General features: G+C 37.5%; 1 protein-coding gene across 1 annotated transcript; it reads left to right on the top strand.

Moving 5' to 3' along the window:
* The first annotated feature begins 1,991 nt into the window (after positions 1 to 1,991).
* On the top strand, positions 1,992 to 17,410 carry LOC145202705 (sodium- and chloride-dependent transporter XTRP3-like). The gene is made up of 13 exons (XM_080075736.1): positions 1,992 to 2,204; positions 2,547 to 2,648; positions 2,958 to 3,170; positions 3,464 to 3,599; positions 4,113 to 4,294; positions 6,285 to 6,395; positions 8,184 to 8,351; positions 11,140 to 11,247; positions 11,610 to 11,851; positions 12,087 to 12,189; positions 13,102 to 13,164; positions 13,782 to 13,974; positions 14,798 to 17,410. Exons 1-13 carry the CDS (start codon positions 2,175 to 2,177, stop codon positions 15,286 to 15,288), a joined length of 2,142 nt encoding a protein of 713 aa, XP_079931862.1. The 5' UTR covers positions 1,992 to 2,174; the 3' UTR covers positions 15,289 to 17,410.
* The last annotated feature ends 2,653 nt before the right edge of the window (positions 17,411 to 20,063 follow it).

The following is a 20,063-nucleotide window of genomic DNA, read 5'->3' as shown; positions in this document are numbered from 1 at the left end:
ATATTTATATGGTAACGGAAAACACACATTTTGACAAAAACAAGCCACACTTTATTTTAAAGTTATGTCCTTGCACACAGTGGTGGGATTCAGCCGGTTCGCAGCGGTTCTATAGAACCGTCTCACGGAATTATATGAGATCAGCGAACCGGTTAGCATTACTGGTTACTGTCAACGGACTTTTTTGACTGAACCAGCTGAAAAATATGACTTTTTGTCATAGACCCGGCTGACAAAAAAAATGATTCCCACCACTGCTTGTACCTACTTGACTATTTAGCTTTTATAATTTACTATCAAGCCACTGAAGTCAGTTTAATAAAAATAATTTCAGTAACAGCAGGGGAACATTTTTTGACGAACATTTTGACGAACTCTCTGATGTGGAATTGCGCACCCTTCAGATATTTTGTTTGGTAATTGTAGCTGTGCAGGACAGAAAATAGCAATAAACACTAGGCGAAAGTAAATCATGCCCAAATTACGATATTTACTCGATTGTAAGCTGTGGCTTATATTGTTTTGTTTGTTTTTTTACCTGCCGTTTGTGCGGCTTATAGGCCTAATCGGGGCGGCTTACAATCGAGGGCGGCTTACAATTTAATTTTATGTTGATATTATTTCTACACTCCAACTTTTTAATTTATTTGGAACCTGTATGCATGTACACATTATACGTCAATATACGTTCTGTTGGGCCTATAGTTATCAACGTAACTATCAGATGTGTGCAAATGGTCATGCTATGTAGCCTAACAACTGAAAGATGTATGAAACAACAGTATCTAAAATTTCAGCTTGCGGCTTGCAATTGAGGGCGGCTTACATTATAATCAGGGTTGCCATCGATTGAAGCCAAAAATAAGGACAACCGATTAATTAAATTTTTATGCGAAACGAAACACACGTTTTTGAACAAATCTTTGCATTTATACGAGCGATGACAACATATTTGCAATATTTTGGCCATAAACAATCTGTTCCAGCAACTCCTTGTTCGTAGAAAATACTAAGTGCATCTCACAACAGGCCGGGCCGACGTTCACTTCTACTTGTAGCAGGGATTTGACAATGGTACATGTTGAAAATAAGACAAAATAAGGACTACAGTCAAAAATAAAGGACATTTCTTAGAAATAAGGACAATGAACTTTTCTAAGACATAGCCTTTCAAACTAAGGATAAATCTTAGAAATAAGGACGGTATGGCAACCCTGATTATAGTTTTTTAACACCTCAACATGCGGCTTACAATCGATGGCGAGTTATAAACGAGGGGGGCTTACAATCGAGTGGATACGGTAGCTGGTTTGTGCAAAAATTCGTTTTTTTGCTGTTTTAAACAACTATGCGTTATAGTTTAATAACACTTTACCTTTGCTGTGTGTAGCCTAATGAAGCCCACTATGTTTCAAACCGCGCGTACAATTAATTGAAGATAGCAAACGTAAACAACAATGCCAATTAAATCTTTCATCCAAAATATAGATACCAGATAAAATTTGTAACTGCTAGATGAAAATATTATAATATTTTTTTTTGTTCCAACGTTATACTTAGTCAGTTTGTATGCTGAAAATAGTACTTTAGACCCAATTTGTTTGCTTTTGAGCTGGCGTTTCTTTGTTGGCAGCAAATCGTGAAAGGTTTCTTTTTTTGTTTTCTATATGTTTTCATTATAACTCGCAATAACCATTCGGACGCGATCGTATAGCGTTCTTCATCTTCTAACTCGCAATAACCATTTGAACGCGATCTTATAGCGTTCTACATCGTTTGTGTCGAAATACAAAACAATCAGAAAAAACGGTAAATATTCCCTATTTGTTTGTTTTTTATAACGTTCTTTTTATACGATTCTGCATCTACTGTGTGGAAATACAGGAAAACAAAATAGACAGAAAGTGTTGATTCATTTGATTTTATACCGCTGTATCCTACACAAACTATTTTATCATTACATCTTGTTTTCCGAATGTTATGACCGTTTTTTTAAATCGGCGCTTTTCACTGACTGCCTGCAACCAGGCGATTGCCGAAAGTGGGACTTGGAAAGGGGGGATTCCCGGGGGATCCTTTGGTAACTGATAACTGAGAAGCGCTGTTCATTGCTCTGAATTTTTTTTTGTGGGACAGCCAGTTACGTGATTTTCCGGTAAACCGCTGGTTATTGGATGGAGGACCCTATCGGAACAGACTCAAAAGTAAGGTTGTTTCGCCATCAAGTAAATTCACTAAAGGAAAGATTTATATGTCAATTGACACTGGTTTTATACCTATACTAAATAAATTAAAGCTTAAGGATGTAAAACTAACTTGAGTGATTTATATGATAAAGCTTTACGTTTGTCTTTGTTATAATTTGTACGTTTAGGGGTAAGAACCAATTGGTTGTTTTTTAATCGTGAAACAATGCATTTAGCATTCAGAAAATGGCATTTATATTTTATACCAACCCCTGGTTGGTGTTTAAATCTCTTGGAAAACATTATTTTGGTTTGTGATAGTACGGACCAATTGTTTTATGTCTTTATCTTAACTTTCAGGATGCTGAGGACGATTCAAATTCATCCTCTGAAGAAATTGCAGTAAAGCGAACAGGATGGGACAATAAAGTCCAATACATTCTTGCACAAATCGGGTTTGCGGTAAGTCATGTTTATGATCAAGTTCAGCTGCATAATCCAGTCATTAATCTTTTTGGTGTGAGAATTCAGATTGATGTGACAAAGCGCGATAGCATTACACCTTGAGAAACATTTTGTTTTAGCATATACATTTACTTTGGCTTTGAATTTACTGGTTAAACTACTGCTATGATGACAAAGGTCTAAAATCAAAAGAAACGCTACACTGTTATTGTTGTCGCTATGTTGTAGTGAGCCTGTTTGGCCTGGTAACCATGATGTGTTATTAACCGAAGACATGGAAATGATCAACATACTTTACGTATACAGGTTGGCCTTGGTAATGTATGGCGATTTCCCTATCTATGTCAGAAGAATGGTGGTGGAGCATTTTTTATCCCATATTTTACCATGCTCGTCCTTGAGGGAGTTCCCCTGTTTTGTCTTGAGCTTGCCATTGGTCAACGACTGAAAAGAGGGAGCGTTGGCGTGTGGAACCATATTCAACCCCTTTTGGGTGGAGTCGGCATTGCAAGCATGATAGTAAGTTGCTTTTTTACACCAAATCTAATTTCATATTGCATCACCGAGCATGTGTTAGTTAATCACTTTTATCTTTTTTTATGTTTATAATGCACAAAATTGATTTTTCATTTTATTTATTTATTCTGTTACTTTTGTGTGAGGACAAACTTATTTTCTTTCTTTGTTTATGTTACCTGTAAAACAAATCCTTTATTTTTTGCTGACCAACAAATCGAAGCATGTCAGTCAATTGTATTTAGACATGAAACAGAATCATCAAAAATAGTTAAAAATGTCTAAATAAATTGCAGGTATGTTTCTTGATTGCCTCGTATTACAACATGATCATAGCCTGGGGATTGTTTTACTTTTTCAACTCATTTCAAAGTCCCTTGCCGAAGTCTGACTGTCCAACAGAAACCATCTGCAACTTTAGCAACGAAACTGGTAAGAGTTTAAACCCATTTAACTTATTGCTATTTTAGATGCAAATATAAACATACTACATGTTTAAATAATCCTCCAAAGTATTTTGTAAAGAGGCAGTGTGCTACTAATACTAGAAACAAACTATCTCCTTGTCTAGCTCCCAACAAATAACATTGATTACTTTTATAATGTGAAAAAGTAGCACTTTATTAACTAACAATATTTAAAACTATTGTATAGTGTAACGATATATGTTGTCAGTAACAATGCATTGAACTAATAGTACAAGCTTTTGTTTTAATACATTTGTAATTGACAAAAAACAACCTGTTGTTTGAATTTCGATATTTTTTGCCGTGAGTTTATTTTGGATTAGGCCACAACTTTGCGGTGGTTACCTTAACAAAATTAATAGACAACTCACAATATGCAACTATTGAATGGCAGGTTCATCTTTACCCCAGTTCTTTTTAAAAAAAAGTGTAATTAGTTCCTAAGCTGCTCAGACGCTTAATACCTTGCTGTTTTTAGTGCCCCTTGGAGAATGTGCAAATACCAGCTCAACATTATATTTCTGGTGCCGGAAAGCTATCAACGTTTCTCCATCGATAGAAGTAGCAGGTGGTGTTGAATGGCGGATGACACTTTGCTTATTGGTCGCATGGCTGATTGTATTTGTAGGAATGTTCAAAGGAATTAAATCATCTGGAAAGGTATGTGTAACGACTTGATTGTCATGACGCTAATACCAAGGAGGGGTTTTAGGCATGTAATCAGTTAGTACGGCAATATCAAGCTGGTTGCGATCTTCTACACACCAGCTTAAACGTACAATGTCATGCATGTTTGATTCAAAATAGTTTACACCTTTTGGGGACTTGTTGATACTTCCCAAACCACACAATTTCAGCCCTGTTTTTGTATAAAGTGGCATGTGTTTGTTCCAGGTGTCACTGGCCTGCGACCACTTTTTTGAAACTTATCTGGCCTGTAGTGAAAAAAGTTTGGTGACCTGAAATTAAAATGTGAACCGCTTTTATGTTCATTCCCCACCCTAACAAATTACCCAAAAACTAAACCGTCGTTAAAATTGCTGTTTTGCTTAACGGTCTACTCAATACATGCATGCGTTTTAAAGACCTACAGCAAACTTCCGAAACCAAACGAAAAATTGTGTCAATTGTTTATTTGCAAAATAATGTGGCAGAAACAACAGGCTAAAGCACGTAAAGTATTTGTGTTTAGTCCCAAAGTATGGTACGGTACAGATACTACACGTAGTATAGGTATCGGCAAGTCACACTCTGGTATTTTTTACAACTTTACGGCTGTGCTGATAATCATAGGCGCCGAGCCGCCGACTTTAACTTTTTCCCGGTTATGCCATATTATATTACGTCACAAAATGACATCATGAAATACCAAATTCATTTTCTGTCGCTGCATATAGTGAGACTACGTTAAAGCTTGCAGTATATAACATTTCACAACGTAATTCCACCACCAGGCCCTTATGCTATTGTTGCAATTCAATGCTTGTTTGTGCGCAGTAACACCGCGTTGCACATTACAAAAAATGAGACCCACTTGCCGAAATTACGGGGAGGCGGAACAATTCGGACAAAAAATATTTAGCTCGAACGTCACCTTACGTCGCAAATTACCATAATGTTTAACATTTATTTTCTCTGGAATAACTATTACTAAAATGCTTTGTTTTTACGCAACTAAGCGCACATACTTCTGGCCTAGTCATCGCAAAATTCGTTTGATGCGTTTTAAAGTCGCTTGTTTCGTTTACAACGTGTCGCCTGTTTAACCCATTGAGTTGTATGTGACGCATTATTAACTTTAAAGTTTAGTGTACTTCAAACGATGACTTAAACTGCAAGAAACTTTCGACAAGCTAACAAGTTAATTTTGTAAATGTACGTTTGTAAAGTAACATTAAGCGTTGTTGTTTTTTCGGTTGAAACTTGACAGTCGTTGTCCTTGCGGTAAAGGCAGTTCGAACAAATAGTGAGCTGTAGTCTCATAATTTAGTTCACAAACGCTAAACTTTTTTTATCACGGGGTTGTTGACGTATAATCCGGGGCTGTGGTGTTTTCCATCCTCCCGTAAGCGAGTGCCAATACCTGTGTTGTGCTTTTTGCCACCCTTTATTGTTTAAATTCCATGCTTCTTAAAGACGTTACAATTGTAATGAATGAGAATAATTCATAGGTTGTAAAACAATAACCGCGATTGAAATCAATTGTGTATGTTACGTATTGGTTCGTATCAGAATAATTTTCACAAAGCATATAACGCATGACTAACGGTGGCCCGATTCTCTGGTATTGAGCATAGCCAAGGTTTTCGTTCGGCCAGGCCTATGCTCATAAGTCATAATATTATTTAGCGTTGCTCGGTAACTTTTTGTCTCAAATTCGCTAACATTTGGCCGACGACATGATCTCCTTTGCCGCGGGCCGTAGTTTGTCCACCCCTGTCCTAAGCTGTTTGTTTACCCCTTACCTGCATCTTGACTCAAATTAAAATATGGAAGATTTGTGATGCAAGTGGGAGTTTGAAGCAACAGCATAACACAACATATTCTTCAGTAAAGTTTATTTAAAAAAACTTTTTTGTAAATTTTATTTCCTAGCTATTAAGGTAAAACATTTTACAACACATATCTCAAATATTGATTACTTTTTTAGGTGATATATTTCAGCGCAACTTTTCCTTACTTCGTTTTGCTGATCTACTTTTTCCGGGGAATCACACTACATGGCGCAGTCAATGGTCTTGCCTATATTTTTACTCCTGATGTAAGTTTGTCAGCAAGTTTTATAAAATAAAGAATTACGTGTGTAATACCCAAAGAACTGAAAATAGCCTTTCACTTTTTAATGGTCCGGTTACTCTAGGGCTGGTTAAAATAAGACTGTGCACGTTACAACAAAGTTATCTGATATGCCTCCATAGGCTTCAATCAGGTAACCTGTTGGTAATGTGTTCAAACCTATCATTCATGAAACAGGATGTCAAAATTGAGTAAATGAATATTTGATATGGGCTTGAAAAAAGCAAACCTGGCTGATTTAGGTTCCCTTCCTTGATGGGGACACATATATACATTGTTTTTGTCCGTATTTATGGGTCCCCTTCCCTGAAGGGGACACATATTGATTTTACTCAAATTGTTTTCTTTTTTTTTCTTTCTTTTTTTTCTTCCCAAAGTTTGTCCGACTCTTTTTTCAATCAAATGTTTGATGGATTTGGCTGAAATTTACACAGATGGTAGATATAGTTATGTAGATGTGCATCCCACTTTGTTTTTTTGGTAACCCCAGTATTTACCCCGCTAGCCCCCTAAAATGGGTATTTTTTCCCCGAAGTTTGTCCGACTCGTTTTTCCATCAAATGTTTGATGGATTTGGCTGAAATTTACACAGATGGTAGATATAGTTATGTAGATGTGCATCCCACTTTGTTTTTGTTGATAACCCCAGTATTTACCCCGCTAGTCCCCTAAAATGGGTGTTTTTACCCAAAGTTTGTCCGACTCGTTTTTCCATCAAATGTTTAATGGATTTGGCTGAAATTTACACAGATGGTAGATATATTCATGTAGATGTGCATCCCACTTTGTTTTTGTTGATAACCCCAGTATATACCCCGCTTGCCCCCTAAAATGAGTAAGTTTTTAAACAGTGTCAGAATTGGCTGAAATTTGGATAGCTTATAGAGTATCCCATTTATAGGTGTCGATTGTTGTGTTCAACCCTGTAGCCCCAACATTTACCCCACAAGCCCCTAAAGTGTAAAACGTATTTGTATGTTACTGGGCACCACAAACGAAAGATTTCTGTTGCCTAATAGTGTTACAAGGGCAACCAGTTGTATGTTGCTCGGTGGTGGGTTGCTTGCTGGACGTTTTTGCGCCATGGCAGTTAGGGGCTTGTTAACAGCCTTATGACGTCAGAAACATTAACGGTTGTTGCTTAAAACACCTCTAGTGGTCGAAATTTTAAACATTGGCGGATTGGGCTGAAATTTTGCAGTACTATTGATTGAGTCATTGTGGTTTTTAAATAGTTTTTAGTTTGTGTGTCGAACCCAATTAGTTACCCTACTAGCCCCCTAAAATGGGTCAGTTTTTTAAAACGTCAAATAGGACATACTTCAAACAATATCTGGGGTGAATCTAATTTTATAGTTTGTATTCTACATAGTATTATTATTTAAGCCCAGTGCCGATCACTGTGTTTTACCTTACAACACCCGACTTTCTCATGGTTATCTCTTGAATTGCATTATTTTTAACTTTGCATGTGTGGACCCATGAGTTTTTGCCTGCAGAAACGACTAAGGTTATAAAAGACGATGGCTAATATGGGACCCAATACAAAATAAGCATAGGAAATATATTAATGTTTTAAAATAGGTTATAGTGTAAATGCAACAACAAAATGTGCTAAGCCACCCTTCTAGTTTTTTCTGTCTAACGCTGGTTTGTTAAACGTGTTTGGTTTGTTAAGGAATTGTGCTTCAAATTTATCATTTTCAGTTTTTAATATTTTTCTAAACTAACTGAAAAACATTTTATGTTGCAGATTTCTGGACTTGCTGACCCCAACGTGTGGCGAGATGCCGCAACTCAAATCTTCTTCTCCCTTGGTCAAGAAACAGGCGGTGTTGTATGGCCGATGATGGTTTGCTTACTGTTCGCATGGTTTATTGTAATTGTAGGAATGTTCAAGGGAATCAAAACATCTGGAAAGGTATATTACCGGTTTGTTGGCGAAAGGTTTTAATCCCAACGCTCTTGCATGCATGAATTACATATTGCATGTCAGGGAATAATTATGGCGATAATACCACAGAAGTGTTTTAGGTAATCAGCTAGTCCGACAATATCTAGCTGGTTGTGCATCGTTTACACACCTTATAATTACCTGCATGTTTGATTCAAAATAATTCACATTAGGTTGAGAAATCCTTCCCCAAAACACCTCCCCAACTAGTATGAAAAACGATAATTAGCAACACAATTGTCGGGGTTTACGTTGTCGTTTTGAACGTCTGGGATTGCCGGGACCATATTCTAAATTCATGTGAGCGATCTTCTGTTGTGAGGATCAGTGCTGGATTAAGGGTCTGCTGGCCTGTAGGCACTTTTTATAAGTGGCCCGAAAATCAGGGTTGCCAACTAAAAAATAGAATTATCAGTGTTGCCATATCATTGTGTGATTTTAAAGTGGCCTGGATTTTTGATTGGCCTGTAGGCACGTGCCTACTTTGCCTAATGGTTAATTCGGCACTGGTGAGGATTGCATCGTGTCAGGCATTTTCTCATTTATTCTCTGACTCACGGGGTTAAGATCATGCGCCGGATTTACATTTTCTGCTGTTGCGTAACAAGGACGGAGTTGTTCAATGTCACGTATCTCTAGGTCCTCGGGGAATAACACGTACTTTAACGCTGCGACATCCATGTCGCTTGATAACTTTTGCTGCCACCCAGCGTGGTTGTTGGTTGTGTCTCGGTCCAAAGTAAAGGGCATCGCAAGGATCCCAACTTTGTAGGAAAGATCTTCTCTTCGCACTATAGATTGACATTTGGTGGCTATTTTCGATTGCTTCCCTTGTGTGGTGTGGGCTGGAGATGCAATTTATTTTTTTTTGAAAACTCTCTGCTTGATCATCATTATCCTCTACGCGGAGCTTCGCCGGTCAACCTTCTCGCGTTTAACGCATCATCTTGGTCAGAATCGGATCTTCGGCAGTCTCTTTTTGCCTTCGAATCTGATGGTTGAACTTGTAAACTCGAATAATGCAAACGGTATCTACATCACCAGCACTTTCTTTTCCATCAAAAACTGGATCTTGACCCAACGGTAAGCGGCTTAGGACATCGGCTTTTGATGCTCTTGAAGTTTTGCGATAAACAATGTCGTACTAAAACTGATTAAAAATAATGCCCATCGAGCTAATCGATTGGCTGCAATGGCTGGAGTAGCCTTATTTTACCCAAACAGCGACAGCAGAGGTTTGTGATCGGTCACAACGATAAACTTTCTACCTAACAAGTATTGATAGAGCTTTTTTAGAGCGTAAACAATTGCTAGAGCATCTTTTTTGTAACGGCTCTAAACTGTTGAGAAATTCGGTGGCTTGCCATAAAATTGAACAGAACCAAGAAACGAACGAAGTGTTGATACGTTGTGCGGTGGACGACTTTTAATGACGTCATTGACTTTGTTACCTTTTCTACTCCGTCTTTCAAAAAAAGTGGCCCAAACACCCCACATTGTTTTGGGTAAATTTGCACTTTTCCAGGCGACAACGAAGACCCTTTTTGTCAAGGTTGAAAATTTATTTCAAGCTCGTAGCCTTTCAAATAACCGAGCTCAGATTTAAACAAGTTTGCAAAAAGTTTCGTTTTCAGCACTCTCGTGCGAGATTGGGTTCAACAACCTTGTCGATAATGTTGACGGGGTTTTCTTTGTAAAGAATGTCGTCTTGAGAAATATGCATCTTCTTAAAAGAGTCACGACCTTACAGATTCAGCTTAGGGATGCTTGAAACAAGTTATATAAAGTTGCAATCACTTTTGGACTGAGTATGTCTAGCCAGAGCTGTAAATGAACCTAGGATTGGCATAGGATGATCGGTAGCAGATTGGTATCGCGTATGCGGGTCTCGAAGCTTCCACTTTCCAAGACTTTTCCAGGCCGCAATGGACAGAAAATTTCCACCTGCAGCGGAATCGAGTTCAATGGTGCAAATTTTGTTGTTGATAGAAATGGGAACCTCCAATTTTGGAACTTTAGCCATTTGATTTAAACATTCTTATAAAACCTGTCGACACATTTTACTTTCATGGATTCGTGGTAAGCTATTTTTTCTACAGACCGACTGTTTGCAAAAACTGCAAACTGGCGTCTTAAATCGACATTCACTTGCGAAATGGCCCTTCTTGCCACAACAATAACAATTATAGGAGTTTGAATACTCGTTATTGACCTCTAGAGAAGGAACCTTCCGATGTCGCTAATTCCTTGGCCGAAACTTGCGTACCTTGTTTACCTCACCTTGTTGCGTCCCTTATAACGGTTTCTTTAGGGATTCGAGCGATGCTAAACTTAACTCGTCACCTTAAATTTTAAAAACGGCCTTTAAGACGGAATCATTTTTCACGGAACAAAAACGTGTGCAAAGTGCTTCATCCAACGAATCCTTATGGATGGAAATCACAAGTGCTGGCGTCTTGACGGATTCGTGCTGTCAGTTCTTGAATTGCTTCTCTTGGTTTGCACTCCATGTCACTAGCGAAACCGTTCTCGCACAACAAAAAGTTTGGGATCAAACTGGTCTTTCATAAAAACCACGATTTTCTCCATCGTCAAATCATTGACTTTCTTTGGCGGCGAACCTTGACCTGCTAAATTAGCCAACAACTTATATACCGTACTAGTCTTGATTGGTCAAAAATCAGCTAGGCAAAACATTTTACAACACATATCACACATATTGATTCCTTTTTTAGGTGATGTATTTCTTTTTTAGGTGATGTATATCAAAGCTTTTCCTTACGTTGTTTTGCTGATCTTCTTTTTCCGGGGATTCACACTAGATGGCGCAGTCAAAGGTCTTGACTACATGTTTACTCCTGGTGTAAGTTTGTCAGCAAGTTTTATAAAATAAAGAATCACATGTGTAATACCCTATAAAGCTGAAAATAGCCTTTAACTTTTCAATGGTCCAATTATTCAAGTCTAGTGAAATTCAATGTTGAGAGGGCTGGTTAAAATAACACTGGGCACATTACAACATAACATAGCCATCAGCTGGGCCTCCATAGGTTTCAGTAAAGTAACATGTTGGTAATGCATTCAAACCTATCATTCATGAAACATGTTGTCAAAATTGAGTAAATAAATATTTAATATGGGCTTAAAAAAGGCAACACTGGCTGATATAGAAACTGACTTGTTTTTGGATTTTTTTAATTTAACTGAAAATCTTTAATGTTGCAGATTTCTCGACTCGTGGACCCTAACGCGTGGCGAGATGCAGCACCTAAAATCTTCTTCTCTCTGGGTCTTGGATTTGGAGGAGTAATCGCCTACTCATCATATAACGATGTGAAGAACAACTGTAGAAAAGATGCACTGACAGTTTCTGTCATTAATTGTCTTTGCAGCCTCTTTGCATCCATTGTCATATTTTGTGTCCTTGCTTTTAAAGCTCATCACAGATCACAGATTTGCAAAGATGCGTAAGTAGAACCAAGATCAAATATATTGTTTGCTGTGATAGCAGACTGAAAACTTTAAAAATTCTTTAGACTGAAAACCAATACTAATTTTATTCATGTATAATTGTTTTCGGTAAAATAAGCACTACATCCTTTTAACTATTAACGCAAAATTGCATGGATTTTCAATCTCTTTCTTGTATTATTCATTTTTAGATATACCTGTCTATAATTTTGTTTTGATATTTTTTTACAGAAACATAGACATCATCCACAACTTTTTTATCACTCTTTGCTTACTGTTTGCCTGGCTGATTGTATTTGTAGGAATTTTCAAAGGAATCAAATTATCCAGAAAGGTGTGTGTAATGACTCCATTAGTGGTTTGTTGGTGAAAAGTTTAAATCCCAGCAGTTTTTTTTTGGTCTTTTTTTTCGGTGAAGTTTGTCCATACACTTTTGGCATGAAATTTTTGGATTTGGATAAAAATTTTACAACTGGTAGATATGGTTATGTAGATGTGTCATCTGTTTCTTTGACTTGATAGCCCCCATATTTACCCCACTAGCCTCCTAAAATGGGTATTTTGTGAACTATGGATGAATTGAATGAAATTTCTATACCTAGTAGAACTAGCGACCATAGTGTCAAATTATTTTTGTATGGTGCTTGGCACCACAAACTAAAGGTTTCTGTGGTGTTATAGTGTTTTAAGGGCAACCAGACATACGTTATTTGTGTTTGTGATTTGCTTGGTGGCTGTTTTTGTACCATGGCTAACACTCAGAAAATGGATAATTTTTTTAACAATGTCAGAATTTAATGAAAATTTGTATAGCTTGTAGAATTTGCTTTTTTATAGGTGTTGATTGTTATTTTACCCTATTTTCTCACAATTCATATTTTTTCTAACATGAAATCAAAGATAGAACATAAAATTGGTCAAACTTCAAACAATTTCCAAATTAAAATTTGTTGTACTTTACATAGCACGATTATTTATGCACAGTACTGATCACTGTGTTTTACTTACAACATCAAATTTTGTAATAGTTATCTCTTGATTTGCATTATTTCCAACTTTGCATGTAGGAACCATGGGTTTCTGCCCGCAGAAACAACTAAAGTTGCCTGTGGCTGGTAAAAGGTCCAGTATAGGGATTATATTAATGGTAAAATGGGTCATAGTGTATGTGCAATGGCAAAATGTGCTGAGCCTCCCTTCTAATTAAGGTTGAATTTTGCAACATTTAAACAATTTTGTTGTTCAGGACTGGATTGCACTCTCTAACAACACTTTGGAAAACTGTGATTTAAAAGAGAAACTAAGCAAGGTACAATACTTCCGTAAAAATGAATTCTTAGTTTCTTTGTCACGCAAAAGCATGGGTGACATATACAGAACCCATTTGGGGTTAGTACATGGGTCTTATTGTTTCAAGTATCTTACCCAGGAAATCATGTGTCTTGGATAAATCCTTTGCTCTAAAACTTCCATGAATAGCGTTTGTTGCTTTTAATTCTTGCACTATGTTAACAATATGCGAGTGAGGATCTTTTCGGACAGAAATTTCCTTATATGTTGATAATTGTGTGTATATTATTTGTAAAAACACGGACTATAGCTTGACACTGCCAGTTGTATGCAACTTTTTTGAGACCGAGTTGATCTGGTACTCAGTCACATAGCTTTCTGGTTGCCAAACTGAACCATTCAACACAGAAATTTGGTTTTTAAATTTCTGGAGTGTTGGAAACGTTTGCAAGAAGGTTCTCAAGCAGTAATTGCTTCCGCAAATGAATAAAAGTCATTGGCGTCTTTGTGTTGTGCACAAAACATTAGGTATGTAACAAAAATGATTATGCCATCTGTTAAAATAACCAAAAAATGATGCTTTTCCAAATTGTTTGACAAGGCGTTAGCAGCCTAACTTAGATTTTCCTTACTCAGGCTGTTTGTGGTTCTTGCCTGTTTTTTTTTGCATTCACCGCAATGATCCACATGCCGGGAGGACCTTTTTGGAGCGTGATGTTCTTTTCTGTGCTCATCAAACTTCAATTAGGATCCATGTTCGGAACACTAAAGGGTATTGTGACTCACCTCAGGGACCTGGGTTTAAAGATAAGAAAGGAGCTCATTGTCAGTAAGTCTATCCGCTGTGTATTTTGTCATGATTATATTTTCGGACAACAAATGCGCTATGCTTACTATGAGTTTGCTGCTGAGCCGCCTACCTCATGGACTGGTCCGGTAACGGCTCGTTTTATTTCCCTATCGTAAAAATGCATTGGTTACTAGGGCATTTATCCCCGAAAAACTAGGGATACAATCATTGTTTGGTGTATTTTAAAACAGAATTGGATCTTTACTATAAAACACAACAGTCACTTACAATCTGAAAGACAGTTAGTCTTAAAACAACACGATCTATTTGTATTTTATTTCCCTATCGTAAAAATGCATTGGTTACTAGGGCATTTATCCCCGAAAAACTAGGGATACAATCATTGTTTGGTGTATTTTAAAACAGAATTGGATCTTTACTATAAAACACAACAGTCACTTACAATCTGAAAGACAGTTAGTCTTAAAACAACACGATCTATTTGTATGGAATGGACTTGTATGTTATTTCAGGCTTTAAAGTTAAACCTAAGCGATGATTTACGACTTAAAATCAAGTGTTTGCAGTATGTTCCTGTTTGATTCTTTTTACTCAACGCCAATACGATTTTTTTCCTGTTTGGGGTTCTAGTTGTGATAAAGCGAACACACCCGCTCATATGCAAAACCAACAAGGATTTTTTTGCGTATTTAACTACTGATTTTTACTATAAAATAGTCAAAATTTACAACTTGACTTGGCAGCTTATCGTACTTATATACACCGCATTTCTTGTAGACATTTCTGGTTTAATACGTTAGTTACTGGAAAATATATTTTAAAAAGAGCATTTGTATTGCAGTTATCCTGGTCGTATTATCAGTTGCTATCGGCCAAATGATTACGCTGGAAAGTGGAATATATGCTTTAGCGTCACCACAAACCATGTCCGACTCAAAGTCCCTTTTGTTTTATCCTCGCCGTTTTGGCACCGATGTGCGAAAGTGTCGTTACGTGTACGCAGTGGCAGAGCAGGGAGTCGAGGCAGGCAACCTTTTGTATGTCTTAGATCGTTCAGCAGGTCGGAATTTTCTTGTTGATACTGGTGCGGAGGTGAGCGTCATACCTCCCACGGGATTAGAGCGCCGCACCAATCCTCCTGGAACTCCCCTAGTTCTTGCAAATGGCACCCATATCCCGACGTACGGTTCACGTCTGGTAACCATGCATTTACCTTTCGGCAATTTTCAATGGCGATTTGTCCTTGCCGACGTTTCTCGACCATTACTGGGCGCCGATTTTCTGAGGTCGCATTCCCTTTTAGTTGACCTAAGGAACCAACGCCTAATCTAACGCTGTAACCTCATAGGCCGAGCATGGTCCACCCGTGCACTCTCGCGCCCGACATCTCCCTCCCGCGAAACTCGACCCCGCTAAAAAGAAATTCCACAACATGCTGCAACTGTGCATTATTCGATGTTCTTCCAGTTATGGGCCTCGCCACTGAACATGGTTCCAAAGTCGTCGGTCGATGGCGCCTCTGCGCCGATTGCTTCGTCTTATCGCAGCTACCAAGTCTGACCGTAGAGTGTTCTTCCCGTCATGGGCCTCGCCACTGCTTATGGTTCCAAAGTCGTCCGGTGGGTGGCGTCACTACGGCGAATGTTTCGTTTTAACGCAGCTACCAGGTCTGACCGAATGCATAAACGAGTCGGATTGTGGAAGTTTTTAAAGGAGATAATTTTTTCTATCAAGCTCTCCGAATCTCTGAAATAAAAGGGACATAGGGTGAAGTAACCTGTACAAGTAGACAAAACGTCCTAGAACTACAGAGCAAGCTTACTGAAGTTCATTGCATAAAAAATATTCGACTGTACGAAAGTGATCTTATGAACGTTGGAATTGGATGGTTTCCTATTCCCTTCTAAAATGAAGTTATTGCAGAAGAATTGAGCCAACGTTATGGGGAAGTTAATAACGATCCACAGAAAGTACAAAGATGGTGTACTATCGAGTATTTCATATACATAATGTGTTTTGGGAAATGCCTGGATGTAAGGTTGACATGGAAAAATCCTTTCATTCTTTTAATCACCTTTTTTGCATATCCTTTGTAATGAAACTTATATGTGTCTATAATGAGACTAGGGAGACTGAAAACATTTGACTGAAATTGTGCATGTAGGGCATTATGACAACTGAAATTAAACCAAAAGTTTTAAACCCACTGGTATAAAAAAATGTGCCCTATTCACAAATTTAAATTTACTTTTGACTTTATTGGTGTTGAGGAAATTTCAATTAGGTACTCTATGGCTGTGGTTCTCAACCTTTTCAGTTTGCGGACCGGTAAACTTTCAAAACAAATTTTGCGGACCGGTGGAGTTTTAAAATCAAACCAAAATGTAATTATGACAAAAATACGCAATTCAAAAGAAGCATGAAAAATTCAATTTATTGAGAAGTTTGCTGCTGTCTGTTTGATATCATACGTGTTAAAAGCGGTTCTAATGAAGTTTCTGCAAGGCGAAGTAGAGTGTTGACTTCCACACGATTTCTCTGTTTGGTGTTGTAACGGTGAAAAGCTTTTCTCAGATAGGTAAATTGTACGAAAAATCAGCAGTAATTTTATTGCTTGTTCACCGCGCTCAGGATATTCGCTTTTAAGATAAATTCTTTAGCTTTCACATACAACTGGTCTTGAATGAGTTGCACTTTAAACATTTTGGCAGCACACAGCATTGTGACGTACGACATCGTCTAAAGCAGACTCTGAACTTTGTCTTACGCCACAATGCTGCAAATCACGGAACGTGAGAAACTCTATCAGTTTAAAATGGGATGTTTTATTTCTTTAATCAATGGACAAGCCATCAACATCTTTCGTTTTGCAATTGAGATATAAAATTGTAATATGTTGGCGGACCGGCAGGAAAGTTGACGCGGACCGGCACCAGTCCACGGACCGGCACCAGTCCGCGGACCGACGGTTGAGAACCACTGGTCTATGGCTCTATGTTGTACACGTTGTTAAATATACATCTTACTGTTTGTTATTCGCATCACCAAAAAAATTATGTTCAGTAATATCGATTAGCTTAAGTTTTAAACTGCACGTGTTTTGTTTATTGTTTTATGCTGCTAGTCGTATTCAAGTACAACAATGTGGATTTGTTTAAAATCTTCCCTTTCAATTGTAACCTGATGTGTTCTTTCGTACTTTAGCAGTGTAGACAACTATGATGATACTGCATTAAAAATTATTAACATCAAACGTTTATATTATCTGCAGTTAAGTTGGAATCCTATCTTTACTGCTAAGGTATTTTGCAGTCTTAAAACAATGGTTTTGTTTTGTCTCGATAAAAGTTGCTGGCTGCATCAACAAGCGCTCAATTACTTTCAATTCAAAACTTATTCTGAATGGATCATGTTGGGAACTGGTGATTGTGGAAAAAAAGTGAACTAAACTGTGTGTCGTTGATACAGGTAAAGTCATTTATGACAGTTCAAACAACTTTTACGTTACAAGGTGAACCAGAGTTGTATGCGGGCCCGATACCGACTCGTTTTTAAGAAGCACTTTTTGGGTCCATAGGTTTGACTGACAGGCCTATAATAAAGAAGACATGCACAATGGACAATTTTAGACAACGGCTTAAAAAGACGTTTTAGGGATGTTTGGTATTAGGTTTTGTCCAGCAACTAGCTACTTAGTTGGGTGATGTATGTTTTAAAAATACGGACACAGAGTCGACTTACAACTTTGAGCTGAAAAAAACATTTGATTTTCGCAGACTCGTGCTTTCTTGTTTAATAAATCAGTTCATTCATGACGTTTTAAATTGGCGATATTTAAAGTTTAGGCATTCATTTTATACATAGTTTTTTCATACAAAAAACATGTAGAGACTAATTTTTTGGATGTTAAGGCTTTTTTGAATATTTCGCTTGCGGTACGGAATTAAGTGACGCTTGTGACAGCCGCCAGATGATGCTGAACACTTAAAATAAAATAAAACTACAGTGGGGATTTTTAAGGGAATTTCCATTTCACGAGTTTCCCGCCAGTTTGCCACGAGGTCATAAAATCAGCAAACATACTTCACTGGTGGTAACCTCCAGGGCATTTGCAACCTAACTGTGGATTTATTTTATTCTCTACCTAAACTCAACTGTCTATTCCACAACAAGCACTTTACACGTTTTTCCTCAAATTAGCATCTGGTTGAAACTTATAAACGACAGGAAAAACTGCTAACAGTAAAATATAACGTATTCGCGAAACATCTTTATTAACGGAACAATGTGTATTGTGGTAGTGCACACATAAAACTGCGTAATTAAATTTATATTTAAATTGGCTTGTGTTTGCATGGTAGGTGGTTTGTAACATTGCGTCAGCCAAAATGTTTAATAGGCAAGAGTAGCCTACATTGTTTCCAACCCAGGCCACGTGACTTTATCAATTGGTAAACGTACACCTGACAACAAGGGTATTTTGGTCCACCTTATCTTGACAGGCTTTTATGACACCGTGACATTACTTAAGCATATTATTACCTTTGTTGGAACTGTCTAGCCCCAGTGACAGTTGAATGTTCGGGTTTGCCTAAAGCAGTGGTTCTCAACTAGTTTCGGGCCATGAACCACAGGCCCAGTAAAAATAATATCATGGACCATTTCTTTTTGGAGCCAGTTTGAAGTACGCATACGAAACAACCATTTGGGCCTAAAAACTCTTTAAAATCGATTTTCAAGAAGTGAGATACAATACTTAACAGCTAACATTTTGATACTCATTCAATATGTAATATGAAATCATCTCAAGTTTATCAACAAATTTAGTAGATGTCCTGTGTGGACCACCCAAAAAGTCATCATGGGCCACCAGTGGTCCATGGACTACCAGTTGAGAACCACTGGCCTAAAGCTTGTGCGTAAACGTTGAATAATTTATGGTATCGTTGCCGCCTTTCCGTTCTGCCTTGCATTTATGGAAACGGAAAACACACATTTTTACAGAAACAAACTAAAGTTGTTTTTAAAGGTATGTCCTTGTACCTACATGCCTATTAGCTTTCATAATTTACCATCATGCCATTGGAGTCACAAAACAGTTTGGAAAAAAGTTTTAGTAACCGTCTGGGAACATATTTTGACAAACATGTGTTCAGTGTTGGTTTTTTGACGTAAATTTTCAATGATTCAAACAATACATGCGTCAATTTACTTGCCAACAACTAAAGCAAAATTTTCAAAAAAATTCCTGGCATATCCTCCTTTTCTCCTAACTCTAAACGGGTCTTATATTTACATGATGACGCATTTTCCTGCCTTACAGTATAAAGGTGTATTATTTGAGTAATATCACCTGAAACATGCGATTTCATGATGACTGAGCGTTAGAAGTCCACTGGTGCGCTACTGCAGTAAAGTTTGCCAGTGTGAGGTCACAATCGGTATTTTTAACGCATTATTTAGACTTTGCCCTTTCCCGCATTCACAAAAAAGAATCAATTTTTTCAAAATAAACTTAGCAAGTTAAAACTGGTAGCGCAGCAACGCTTTAGATATACCTATGCCCGGATACGTAATTTCAGAAGCTATGTTTTAATGTAACGCCAGGGTCCACTCTAGGATATTAGAAGTTTATTTGTCATCAGTCTTTTTGAATTAGTTTTGTAAGTTAAGATTATCGAGTTAGCAAGCAAACCAGTTTTAGCAAAGGTATAGTAGTCTATGATTACTATGGGCTGTAACTGTACTTTTCAATGAAACGACAAACTGAACAACCTCGTGTTGGTAATATGACACTTCCTGAGTTTCGGGCGTATAGCCACGTGAAATCATCTATGTGTGGTGGTTCATTCATATAATCCAGCCTTTCTGATGTGGAATTGCTCACTTTTTAGACATTTGGTTTGGTAATTGCAGCTGTGCAGGACAGAAAATATAGCAATGAAAATTAGGCTAAACGTAAATCATGTCCAAACCCAAACCTGTTGGTTTTGTTAAAGTTCGTTCTTTGCTGTTTGGTATAACTAAACGTTAGTTTTTGCCAATTGAATTTTTCAACCAAAATAATGACACCAGTTTAATTTTGTAACTGTTAGATTGTTTACTGA

The sequence above is a fragment of the Phallusia mammillata genome, chromosome 7, assembly GCF_965637545.1.
Source record: "Phallusia mammillata chromosome 7, kaPhaMamm4.hap1.1, whole genome shotgun sequence".
In the NCBI taxonomy this organism is placed as follows: Eukaryota; Metazoa; Chordata; class Ascidiacea; order Phlebobranchia; family Ascidiidae; genus Phallusia; species Phallusia mammillata.
The sequence above is the reverse complement of the archived record's forward strand: the minus strand, read 5'-3'. Positions and strand labels throughout refer to the sequence as shown.